At 31.3% G+C, this 13,695-nt stretch overlaps 1 protein-coding gene across 1 annotated transcript; it reads left to right on the forward strand.

Annotated features, from left to right (window-relative positions):
* Positions 1–551: 551 nt before the first annotated feature.
* Positions 552–2,766, forward strand: LOC136222280 (uncharacterized). Its single transcript, XM_066009866.1, has 2 exons — positions 552–843; positions 2,080–2,766. The coding sequence occupies exon 2, from the start codon at positions 2,128–2,130 to the stop codon at positions 2,548–2,550; it is 423 nt and encodes a 140-aa protein (XP_065865938.1). The 5' UTR covers positions 552–843; positions 2,080–2,127; the 3' UTR covers positions 2,551–2,766.
* The last annotated feature ends 10,929 nt before the right edge of the window (positions 2,767–13,695 follow it).

Here is a 13,695-nt window from a genome sequence, read left to right on the forward strand (position 1 = left end):
ACTTTGAGTGTTCTTGTTCTTAATTTTCTTCTTAATCGTTCAAATTCGTAAGCGTTGAGTCTGTTCTTTTTATTGTTCTCCATGCAAATAGCTTCTTCTTCTAAATTGGATTACTCTTCTGAAGTTTGAAGGTAAATAGTAAAGGGTAATTTAGTCATTTCCGAAGTCATAAACGGTAAAAAATGTAACAAACAGACGGAAGGACTAAACAGTTCACTGAGAAAAAGGTTAGGGACCTTACCATGTGTTTTTTAAAATACAGGGACTAAACAGTGTGTTTTGTTAAAATATAGGGACTAATAAATTAATTACCCTTATTTTAATTGGTTTAAAAACTGACGGTGCTAGTAGTTGGAATTGCTCAAAGATTGCAAAGCAAGATTTAAAGATTAGAGAAGAGAAGAGAAGTATCTGTACTTTAGATGTTCTGTTTTGCACTTTTGAACTTTGACAACACTCACTTTTACCAAACTACCCTTCCCAAATCCAATTATTTACCCAAATTACCACTCGGAATTACTCGTTTATTTACACTTCAAAGCACACACTTATACACAGACTCACAAAGGCCAATCAACAAATATCTCTTCACCTTCTTCCTCCCCCCTTCTTCCAAACCGTGTTTTCTCTGAGGGGCCACATCTGGATTACCTTAAAATCCCCTAATCTTAATGTTTCTTGATCTGGGTATCAATGGTTTCTTGTTTAGATCATTAAAAATCTCAGCTTTTGTTCATTAGTTTTGAAGAATCCAACTGGGTTCTGGTGTTTTTTGGGGTTTGTTGCAGGTTTTGAGTAATGGGTTTGGTGTTGGAGATGGGTATAAGCTGTTATCAATACCAGGTTAGTTTCGTTTTCATTTGTTATTTTGAATTTTATTGGGAAAGTGAGAAGTTTTGATGGTTTTGGTTGTTTGGATCTTGGTTTGAGCTTGTTTTAGGGTTGTCAAGTGTTTAATTTGGGGGGAAGTTATTGATTTGTATGATGTGAATTTACTGATCCCTAATTTGATTTGATGCATGTTTGTTTGTTCTTATCATTGAATTTCAGTTGTAATTTTGATTTTGATTGTAAAAATCATAGCTTTACTTGTTGATTTCAGTTATGTTTTGGGGGTTTTTCTATCCAGATGATTCTTTTTATTGGGGTTTTAATCATAGAGGTATGTGAAGTTGAAGATTTCATGGTTTGGGCTCAAATAAAATCAATTGAAAGTCAAGATATTGATTTGATTTGTTCTGTTTTTTGTTTTTTCTTGGCAAGAACAGAAGTTTGTGTTGAGAAATCTTCAGATTCTGGGATGCAGTGCTTAAGCCTTGTTTGTTTGTTTATTTCATTTTCTGTTCATTTGATTAATACTTGAACATCTTTTAGTGTTCGCGATGATAAAAACTTGAATACGAAAGCCATCTTCATGATTAAGATGATCGCCAATAAGTGCCCGTTTGATTCTCTTTTTGTCGTTTTACTCCAAACAGTAGATATAAAGTGTTAGTTTGGTTAGGATTGAGGAACAACTGCAGATAGCTATTTTGGAAGTAGAATCGGCTAATAGCAACAATAAACAATGAACAACAATAGTTGAACCAAACAGGCCCTATGGGCCTTTTGGTTCTCCGTTTATTGTTGTTGTTAGCTATTTTGTTGATGGTAGCCGATTTTCCTTTCAAAATAGCTATCTGCAGTTGTTTCTCAATCCTAATCAAACTAACACTTCATATCTACTATTTGGAGTAAAACGACAAAAAGAGCATCAAACGGGCACTTATTGGCTATCATCTTAATCATGAAGATGGCTTTTGTATTCAAGTTTTTATCGTTGCGAAACTTCATTGATGTTTTAGACTCATTTGATACCGTACCTTGAAAATGCCTTTTTTTATTTCCTACTTAAATGCTTTTAGCTGGGTTATGTATGTTTATCGTCTTTGAAGGGTATTTCTTTTCGGTGTTAGAGCTCTTGATACATAGTAGTCGGATGCAAATGTGGTTGTTTGCTTCTTATGGTATGATTTCTACTTGTGAATTTGGTGAAATCAACACCTTAGTATTTCCTTTTCTGTGTCGTTGATCTTGCAGAAAGTTTCTTTGTTCGTATGAGTTTATCTTTCACGGGATTATAGAATTATGGGTAGAGGTAGAGGAAAGGGAAGAAGATTGACCGTCAACAATCATGATGATCCTGGAAGTGGCGAGGAAGAGAAAATTCCGGCACAGAAGAGAAGGGGAAGGCCTCAGAAACCGCTGAAAGACGATATAGATGATATAGAGGAAGTCGAAAAATTAGAAGAGGAAGACGAAGAGAGCAGAAAACCAGGCATTACAACAAGCAAAGAAGCGAAAAGTCCAGTAGCAGCAGAAAACGGGAAGAAGAGGAAGCGATACGCGCAGACAAAAGAGAAACCTGATTCGATGAAAGAAGAAAACGGTGTATCTAACAGATCAACAAGTACTGATGACTCAACGAAATCGAATGGATTTCGACATAATGGAAGCAGGCGGAAGAGCAAGCCTCGTCGAGCTGCTGAGGCAACCGTTGAATGCAAGTGAGGTTCTGTTAAGATAGGTCTCTTTCGATGACTTGCGAAGTTAATTACGATTTAGGAAGCGAGGCCTAGTAATTTTTTGGTTTATTATTCTGCTGATCCTTGTGGCAATTTTCCATTGTTAATTCCTTTTTCGCTCGGAGTTTTGGTACTGATTTCCGCCTGTAATTTTTGATAATTTAATTATGTTTTATATCATCTCTGCTGTGTTCTTCTGCTACTTACTGTTACGATGAATTACTTTCGTAATCTTGATGCTCCTTGCTGGAGCGAAAACGGGAGGTGAGTCTGTTATCTATTGAAAATCCATCCTACAAAGCATGTTATGTCTGAGAATTCATGTCCATAGTTGCTGAATATGACCTTGATTTCGGACCGAAGCATAAGTTGGAGCTCGAAAGTTGGGATCAGAGATTCACTTTGTTTCGATTCCCTCGAAAGCTTTGATACGGACTGTTTGAATGGTTTTGAGTGCTTGTTTTAGTTCATATGTCAATGTAGACCGTTCTTTACTGTTGTTGTGATCGGTAGATATTAACTGATTTTTCTTTCAAAGTAGCTAGTAACTGTTGTAATTAGACACTCGAGTTGCCAGAAAGTTGATCGGAGATTCACAGTGTTTCGATTCCCTCGAAAGCTTTGATCGAAGTCCATTATTAGCGAAACTGAAGCTGATGAACTCAAACAGGTAAGTGGAAAGCTTTAAACATGGCATAAACTAGCCAAAACGGATTGTTATCGATAGTTATTAACTGATTTTTCTTTTAAAGTAGCTAGTGACGGTAGATATTAACTGATTTTTCTTTCAAAGTAGTCAGTAATTGTTGTAATTAGACACTCGAGTTGCCAGAGATTCACTATGTTGTAATTCCCTTGAAAGCTTATCGAAGTCGGTTATTAGCGAAACTGAAGCTGAGGAGCTCAAACAAGCAAATAGAAAGCTTTAAACATGGCATAAACTTGCCGAATAGTACGAGGTTGATTCGACAACAAATCTCTCTTTTTTAGACAATAACAGGTTGCCTAGAGTAACTAATCTTTGCTTTCTTTGACTAGTCTTTCTAGTTTTGCTGTTCAACCATCTTTTCTAAGTTAACTTAACTATGGAAGCAAGCATGTTTTTGTTATGAACAAGAAAACATTTGCTATTTATGTTTGGTTGAGTGGATGTAAAGTTTTCTTGGATTGGATTGAAGTTTGGTAACTTTTTGGATTGTTCTTGGGATTCCATGTATCCAATTTTGGTATCTTTATTCAACGGAAAAAGCATTCGGAGTCCTTTTGTCTTTTCTATTTTTTATTGATTAAGTTTCTAATCTTTTAATTTGATTTATTGAGTTTTTCGATTAACATAAAACTTGGTTAATAGAATAACATTTATTCTATTTAAACTTAGAAAGTTTCATTTTTTAAGTTCGAAAGCTATTTTTTTAGTTATAAGATGTAAACATACTTCTAACGTTTACAGTTAAGAGCAATTTTACTTCTAACGTCTAAAATTGTATAATTTTACCCCTAACGTCTAAAATTGTACAATTTTACCTTTAGCGTTGACAGTTAAGAGCAATTTTACCCCTAATATTGACAAGTTGGATCAATTTGAGAAATTATTCAACAAACTGTTAAAAATATTTAGCCAAATTTATAAATATTAATCTCCAATTATATTATTAAATTACAGAAAATATAAAATATTTTTGTTAGAACCAACAGATATGCAATTGGTGAAGAATAAGAAATAAAATATATATGTTTTATAATAATGTCTGAAATTAACCCAACTTGCGAACGTTAAAATTGCTCTTGGCTGCCAATGTTAAGGGTAAAATTGCACAATTTTAAACGTCAGAGGTAAAATTGCTCCTAACCTTAAACGTTAGAGGTATTTTTGCATTTTATCCTTTCCTTTCATATGATTTTGACGTGGTTATAAGAAAAATGTAAGAACTTTCTTTCAAATGGAGAAATAAGTAACGCTCACACTAATTAATTTAGTAAGAAATGGTTTAATGTGTAATTATAATTGATCGAAGTGTTCAAATGTGTTAAATTGAAAGATTAAAAAGGCTCAATTAACAAAAAATTGAAAAGTTGAAGGGCTTAAAGATGTTTTTTTCCTTTATTTAATGATTAATGGTTCATATTCATAAATCATCTTAGCTCTATCTAATAATTGCCAAAGGAAAAAAAATGGCAAAGGAAATAAATGTTGGTTGCCAACTCTTTTGAATATTTGGTTTTGAAAAAAATGGTGCATAATTTATAAATAAACTCAACATTGTAAAATTCCTAACTAATAAAAAGTAAAAATTTAACTTTAGATGTATGCAATCATGACACGACACGAAATCAACACATAAATTTAATGATATCGTTTAGCTAGTAGGTAATGTGTTATTTTTTGGTTGACCGGAAATAATAGGGTAATTTTTGGGATCATATTTGTGTCAACCCAGTTAATATGAAACTGACTCGAAAAATATTTTTACAATTTTAGGGATGATTGGGGATACTGATTGTATGGATATTGGAACCATATATGAAAAAAAGTTTAAAACTAGACATGTCCATAGGCCAGGCCGGGTTGGACCGAGTTTAATAGACTTTTATCTAAAAATACTCAAACTAAGCTCCGGCCAACACACTGTTAATTTAGACAGGCTTGGCTCGAGTTAAAAATCAAATTCTAAATCCAATCCACATTAGTCCACCTAAAAAAATATACATAATTTTAATTATAAAAAATAAAATTTATATTTAAAAATAAATATTTTTTATACAGATATAATTTCACTAATTAACATTATAAGGTGAGCTGAACTGCTTCATGTTATTTTTATCAATTCTAAATCCGTTCAAAATATAGACGGGTTTTAATGAATTTGGATCGGACTGAATCTAAAGCTAAATTTATTTGTATCCAAGTTCGGTCTAAAGGCACGGACCTAAGCGGATACCCGAGCCTATCAACGTATCTAAAAGCGGAAATATATCCCTTCACATATTCCATATTCAAATTTAATTAAATATTGTGTTAAATGAAAAAAAAAAATCCAACTAATAATAACCCTTCACATATTCCATAAGCCTAGAGAAGGGTTTGCTAAGTTGAATACTGATGGCTCCTGCCTTAGCAATGGCAGAATTGCTGCTGGAGGAGTTCTTCGGGATGCTGGTGGCAATTGGATGGCGGGGTTTACCCATAACTTGGGGACGGGCTCCTCCTTTTCTGCGGAGCTCTGGGGTATCTTGTCAGGTATTAAACTCGCCATTCGCATGGGTGTTAAAAAGCTCTCGGTGGAATCTGATAATCTGGAGGCTATTAACAGGATTTCAGATAGCCAGGCTGTTTGTCTGAAGAGCCAGAATCTCATCAAAGCTATTTTGAGGCTTCGTCCTGCCTTTGAGTATCTTAATTTCTCCCATATTTTTAGGGAGCAAAACCGCGTGGCGGATCGCTTAGCAGCTGCTGGGCATGGGAGAATGTTAGGTGTTTCTACCCTATCTGTTCCTCCTTCTTTTCTTTTGCCTTCTCTCCTAGAGGATAGGATTGGAGTCAGCCTTCCTAGACTGATCCCGGTGTAGGTTTTTTGTTGGTTTTGTTTTTTTCCTTTCCTTTCCTACCAAAAAAAAATAACCCATCAGTCAGTGTGTTTGACTGAGTAATGGTATATATTAATCTCAAGATCTTATCTTAATTTCTTTTGATGATGTGTCAATGTTTCATGAGATTATTCAAAACCAATAATATTTTGTCTAGATATTATTTTTCCCAATCTCAAACGTGCCTCTTTTTTTAAATGGAAATAAAATCCAATAACATTTGTGAAACAAATTCAAAACTTTAATGATGTCAGTACATTTTACATTAAAACTATTTGGTCACTTCATCTAATTTGAATTGGGCTTAACTTATTATAATTAATTCCTTAAATTTTCACGGTTTTAAAGATCAAATCCCTTAAGATGCTTGTTGCTAAATATTTAGGTATGATGTGCATTGAGTAACTAGGTTCGATCCTTGGTTTCTCCATAAAAACGTTAATTGTGACGGAGCAAGCAAGGGGAATCCGGGGTGCGGCCGCCCAGGGCCTAAGGTTAGAAGGGGCCCAAAAAATTTAATTTTTTGAATATATACTTTTTTTTTTTGTTATAAATTTAGTTATAATGTTCATTAAGTCTAAAAATTGACCAAATAATATGATATTTTAGGTCTAAAATAGGCCCAAATTTCTATTTTTAGATTTTTTCGTATAATTTTTTTTATTAAGGGTCCATTACCTCTTATTTCGCCTAGGGCCCCTAAAATGTCAGGACCGGCCCTGGATGGTGCTTGCTTGGCGAAAAGGGCTCAAAAAGGTTATTTTTAAGCTCGATTCACTCCTAGTGGTCAGAATGATGTCAGACAATGAAGATTCGAACCACAGATATGCTTGGTTAATTGACAAATGCAAGTCGCTTCTGAATCAGAATTGGGATGTCAAAGTGGTTCACACCCTTCGAGAGGGTAACAAAGCCGCGAATTGGATGACGAATTTCGCAGGAACTTTACCTTTGGGTCATCACGAGTATGATAGGCAGCCTGCAGGCCTCCGAAACATAATCTTTTGCATTTTTATTTTTTTTCTGGTTTTTTCTCTGTTCATAAAAAAAAAAAGATCAAATCCCTTATTATTTATTTTGTTAGACTAACTTATGAACTTTAATAGTTTTAAGGATTAAATTAGTGATCTATAATTTTTAAACACACTGAGCCATGAGAAATTAAAAACCCGAGACTTTTAAAAGTGCAAGGACTTAATTATATACTTTGATATTATTTGCATAATCATCTTACTAACTTTAAACCATAACAAATAATTGTTTTTTATCTCTGATTTTGAATACATTTGTCCAACAATTAAAAAAAATTGAAATAAAAAATAATAGATTAATGTAGATGATCCCACTTCAGTCGGTAGAAAGCAAATTCTGGATGCCTGCAAGAAGCACGCCACACTCGTGATGGCCCAAAAGTAAACACCCTGCGTAGTTTGTTATCCAGTTTGCTGTCTGGTTCCCTTTCCGATATATATGCAATATCTTTATATCTCATTCCGCTCCAATCATCTCATGGCACTTTTCTACCAACCCAAAAAATCGGCTTCTTGAAGTGGATTCCTCGGTTAGCATTCTGACCAACACCTGTGAGTTCAGTTTCACTAGAATTTTTCGATAACCTTTTATCCCCCAAATTTTTGTCAGGACGGACGAGCAAACACCAATATTGTCTGTATAGCCTCCCAGCCACTCCCCTGACGAGTTCCGAATCATCCCTCCCGTAAATGCTGGTCTCAGATTACCCTTGCAAGCTCCATCACTATTTATTTTAACCCAACCCTCCTCCGGCCTTTTCCAGCTAATCTGCGCCTCATAAGAGATCTGATGCTTAGTACCCCGAACATCTTCGAAAGCTCGCGCAAATTCACTTGTTTGAGCAAGCAAAAAATGGGACGGGGTCAGGTGGGAAGGACTTATTCGGATCGAACATCCTTTGGCATCTCCATCTCCATAACCACCAGCAAGTCGTAGCAAAAATCGTACACCAAGGCTTACCGAAATGCTCCTCGTTTTCCCCCAGATTTTCCATACTGTTCTAGCATAACCACAGTCCCTGAGAATGTGCATAGCTATTTCCAACACATGGCAGATATTACAATCGCCCAAAGTGGTTAGCTTGCGAGCCAGACAAACCTAATTAACACCGTGTAAAACCATCTTAAATTATCTAACCTATAATAAATTGAGTCTCTTTAATCATTGTCATTTTTGTTATTTAAGAAAAAAAATCATATTTGAACCCTTAAACTTTTAAGATTTTAAGAATTGAGCTATAATCTTTAATTTTCACATGCATTAAACCATTTACTAACGGTTTAGTTATCAGAGCAATTAGTGAGATGTTTTGTTTGAAAACATAAATGATTGTTTAGTTTAGCTTAATTATCCTAATTTGAATTTTGAAAATGAATCCCATCATTCCTTAATGGGTATTCTTAAATTAAGCTTAATTCTTTGAGAAAATTACACACAAATTTATCTTTTAAAAACTATTTACAACTATGTCAAATCATAATTTTATATTATATCAAATCAGTAAAATCAGTACTTTTAATATATTTTAATGATTAGAATTTATAAATTAGAAACCTATAATATATTTTCTAGAGTTTATGATTTATGAATTGGAGTCTAAATTTTTTTAAATTATGATGTAAAATCATAATATATAAAGAATAATAATATATTAAGAATTAAGTTTGATAATATGACTTAGTTGTAATTTTATACTTAATTATGATATTCATGTATTTGACCCTAATTCTTTTTCACGAAACAACTGGGCTTATCTATGGGCCTCAATAAATCGAGTTCAAAAGCCCAGTTCTTATATATATATATATTGGCTTGTATAATATCCTCTCTATGAAAATCATAATCAATTATAAACTTAAAATTAAATCATATTAACAAAATTAATATTAACGTGTTATTATTATTTTTATATTGTAAATAAAATAGATTTTTATATTCTAATTTAAAAATTCTAAATCTTAATTAATAAATCATAAATTCTAAAAAAATATATTATAAACCTCTAATTTATAAACTCTAGCTTTTATTAAAAATAATAATTTGATTTTTTTAATAATAATTTCCTTATTTTAACATAATTGTTAATAATTTTTTAAAATTAAATTGCTATGTAAATTAAATTTCCATCTCCTCTATACTTTATACTATAATAATGGCTTCACATCAAAATTACATAAAATTATTTTTTAAGAAAACAGCATATATATATATATATATATATATATATATATATATGCAAAAAAATACTTTATTGTGTACTATTTTCACAAATGGTATATTAGAAATATATATACTGACCTGAGAGAAATATAGTAAACCAGAGACTATTTATATGTTTTTTTTATAAGATAGTTTTGAATTTATTTTTCTTATGTTACAAAATTTATTTTAGAATTTATTTTAAGTGTTTTGAAATTATTATATTAGGTATTTTTCAAGGAACCCCTTATTCTGAAATTTAGATTTTTGACTATTTATTTTAGAATTTTTATTAGACATGTTCATGAACCCGTTGATATATCCAGCACGTTTAAGCCCGTCCCTTATGAGTTGGACTACTTATTATTTGATATTAGGCTTTGTCCGGTCCTAGCCCACAGAAACCCACATGTAAAATAGATTGGACTTTAGATTTATTTTAAAAGCCCAGTCCGACCCATCCTTATATTATTATATTATAAATAACACAAAATATAACAATTAGAATTATAATATTTGATGAGATGCCATTCTTTTACGTACATCTCAACACCAATGAATTAAGGGATAAAGTATTAAAATAGGTCTAAAGTTTTTCAGAAAATATCAATTCAGGCTCTACGTATAAAAATGTCAATTTTAGTTTAAAGTAATTAAATATGCAAAGTTTATTCTATAAAATTAATAAATTATCCATATTTCTATTTCTCTTTATTTTTTTATGTTTAAAATCTATATTAGTCCTTGTCTTTTTTTTAATGAAAAAAACTTAGTCCTTTTAAAAAAAAAAAACTTAGTCCTTCTTATCGAAAAAGTTTGTTTTAACCTCTGAATTTTCATAGTGTCTCGATGGCTCCTTCAACTTTCTTAAAATATCATGATAGCCCCATCACCTTGCTTAAAATATACTAAATTAATTACTCGGTTACAAAAAAAAAGTAAATTGCATGCATAAGATGTGTTGTGCATGCACTTTGAAACGTTATTACATAATTCATAGAATATATTAAAATATATTAAAAATAAAGTTCTGATTTGCTCAACCATAAAACTTTCATTATCTGATATTAGAACTCCATATCTCGACCTTGGCGTGTGCAGTTTAATGTTTTGTTACCAAATTGACTGTATTTTAAACAAGTAGAGAGAGCTATTAAAACATTTTAAAAGTTCAGTAAAGTTTCAGACATACATGATGTATTAAGATTTATTCTACTAACCAAACAGATGTTAGATTTTCATAAAATTAATAGATAAACTATACGGAAGTAGTTGGATTTTAGTTCTTTCAATAGAATCATTTCATTTCGTATTTAATTTACAATAAAATTATTCTAATCAATTTTCATTTCATAGAAGATAATTGATTATATATTACCTAAACTACATACATGTCTGGACAATAATGTAATTTGTTAAAAGATTTTGTGACTTCGGATGTACGACATGACATACATGTACATACTTGTCACGTTTTTAAAACGTCAACCATAAAAATTTATACATATCCGGAATTATGAGGCTTAGTGAGCTATCTTCCGCATCGCGTTAATATTCTAGTAAATTTTTTAAGACAAATTGGTTGGAAATGATTTTATTGAAATAAAAAGTAAGTTCAATGATTTAACCAGTAATTTTCACATGCACCTTAATGAGCAAGTGAATTTGCTCATTCACCATTAGATATAGGCTTATTAAATCTAAGCCTCAGGATACTTTGAATCTCCACCTTAGGATTCTAATAAACATAAATTTAACGGTGAATGAACAAATTCTATATGCTCATTAAAGTGCATGTGATCAAGGCTGTGATTTAACCTTTGTGAAACATATTACATATCCCAAATTTTTTGGTGATGTTGGTGCATTTTAGCCTAAAATTTATTGGTCAGTTCAGCTTAATTATTCTAATTTGGATAGTTCATCCGTTTCTACCTAGGCGAATGACGTGAATCACCCATTTAGTACATTTTCGATGAATTTTTTATATATATATTGATTAAATCGGTTAGTTTTTGGAGACGAATTTCAATTAGTGTAAATAAGAACTGTAGTTATTTGATTTCCTCGATGTTCTCAGGTCCATTTTTCATAAATCCAATTTTTGGCTCGGGAGAGAGGATATTAAGTTTTTGAATGGAAAAATGAAAAGGGCAAAAATGTCAAAAAAGAAGCAGTGATAAGTAATTTGGAGGCGGTAAATAGAAAAATCCAAAGTTATTCTACAAATGTCAAACGATTATTGATTTTTTATTTTATAGAAAACAGTTACTGCTTTTCTAATTCATATAAATAAAGAATGAAATTTTCAAAAAAAAAACAAAAAAACAAAAAAGTAAGTATGAATTTTATATATAAACGTGGATATTCAATTTCACAAAATGAAAAGAGGATTACTCCAATTGACAGTATTAAAAAATAAGGTTGATTTAATTCTAAATACTTTTTAAAACTTATAATTCTATGTAAATTTCTTTTTTAAATTTGAAGTATTACTAATCTAGCCCATTTGAAGGGATCCGTTAATAAAGAATGAAATTTTCAAAAAAAAAAAACAAAAAAACAAAAAAGTAAGTATGAATTTTATATATAAACGTGGATATTCAATTTCACAAAATGAAAAGAGGATTACTCCAATTGACAATATTAAAAAATAAGGTTGATTTAATTCTAAATACTTTTTAAAACTTGTAATTCTATGTAAATTTCTTTTTTAAATTTGGAGTATTACTAATCTAGCCCATTTGAAGGGATCCGTTAATATATTTAACTCACTTTGTTTCCATCTCACTAAATTAGACACTTTCATCCATTTTGGACAAGAATACCCTTATTTCATTTCACCTTCTTCCTCAGACTCTCAACGTCTTCTTTCCCATTCCAAACCGACAAAAAAGACGGTGGTTTATAGAGAGAAGAGATTATGTTCAGTTCAACATTTGAAGAATTAGTGTCTGCGGAAGAGTATTAAGATGGAAAGCTCAGAAAATGAGAAAGAAAAAAAATAACAATTGAACTGCTGCAATGTCGCATTTGTGACGAGATGCGACAACTGTTGTCGCATTTGGGACGAAATGCGATAAATTCCGTCACAAAAGCGACACAATGGAGGAAAATTGATGAAAATAGAGGAAATTGAAACGATACCGTTACAGATGAAGAAAGAGGCAAGACCATAAAAAAAAGCAGACGTATAAGCTAAAAACATACTATTTCTATGGGAAACTGAATATAATACTTCAATAATCTCAAAAATCGCTAACGATTGGAATCGATCGAATATAACTAAGGATAAATTTGTCCAAAATGAATGAAAGTGTCTAATTTGGTGAGATGGAAGCAAAGTGGGTTAGATATATAAATGGACCCCTTTAGTTGGACTAGATTTGTAATTTGCCTTTTAAATTTTAGAAATAAAGTGCAAAAATACCTCTAACATTTACAGACAGGAGCAATTTTATCATTAACGTCTAAAATGATACAATTTTACCTCTAACGTTGGCAAGTTGGGTCAATTTTAGAAATTATTCATCAAATTGTCTTCTCAATCATGAATCTTGTCATCTACACTTTATATGTACGTTATTTTATCACTCTCTAATTTTTTAATTTGATTTATTGAGTCATCGATTAACATAAAACTCGGTTAATAGTTAAACTTGAAAGTTTCATTTTTTAAGTTCAAAAGCTGTTTTTTTAGGGATAAGATGTAAAAATACTTCTAACATTGATAGTTAGGAACAAATTTTACCCATAACGTCTAAAATTGTGCAATTTTACCTTCAACATTGGCAGCTAAGAGCAATTTTACTCCTAACATTGACAAGTTGGGTCAATTTGAAAAATTATTCAACAAACCGTTTTTTCGGTCATGAATTTTGTAATATAACATTCGCATGTGCGTCATTTTATCATTTATTAATAACAGATCACAAACATATAATCAGACGTGGATTTTTTTAAAAATAAAATAAAAAATATATTGTTTATTTTTTTGTACGAGTTGGACAATTTTTTTTAAATATTTAGCCAAATTTATAAATATTAATTTTCAATTCGATTATTAAATTACACAAAATATGAAATATTTTTTTAGAACCAACAGATATGCAATTGGTGAAGAATAAAGAACTAAATATATGTGTTTTATAATAATGTATGAAAACGACCAAACTTGCAAACGTTAGGGATAAAATTGCTCTTGGCTGCCAATATTATGACTACAGTTGCATTATTTTAGACGTTAAAGGTAAAATGATACTATTTTAGATGTTAGAGATAAAATTGCTCATAGTTCTAAACGTTTGAAAAAATG

Source organism: Euphorbia lathyris, chromosome 1 (genome assembly GCF_963576675.1).
Source record: "Euphorbia lathyris chromosome 1, ddEupLath1.1, whole genome shotgun sequence".
NCBI lineage: Eukaryota > Viridiplantae > Streptophyta > Magnoliopsida > Malpighiales > Euphorbiaceae > Euphorbia > Euphorbia lathyris.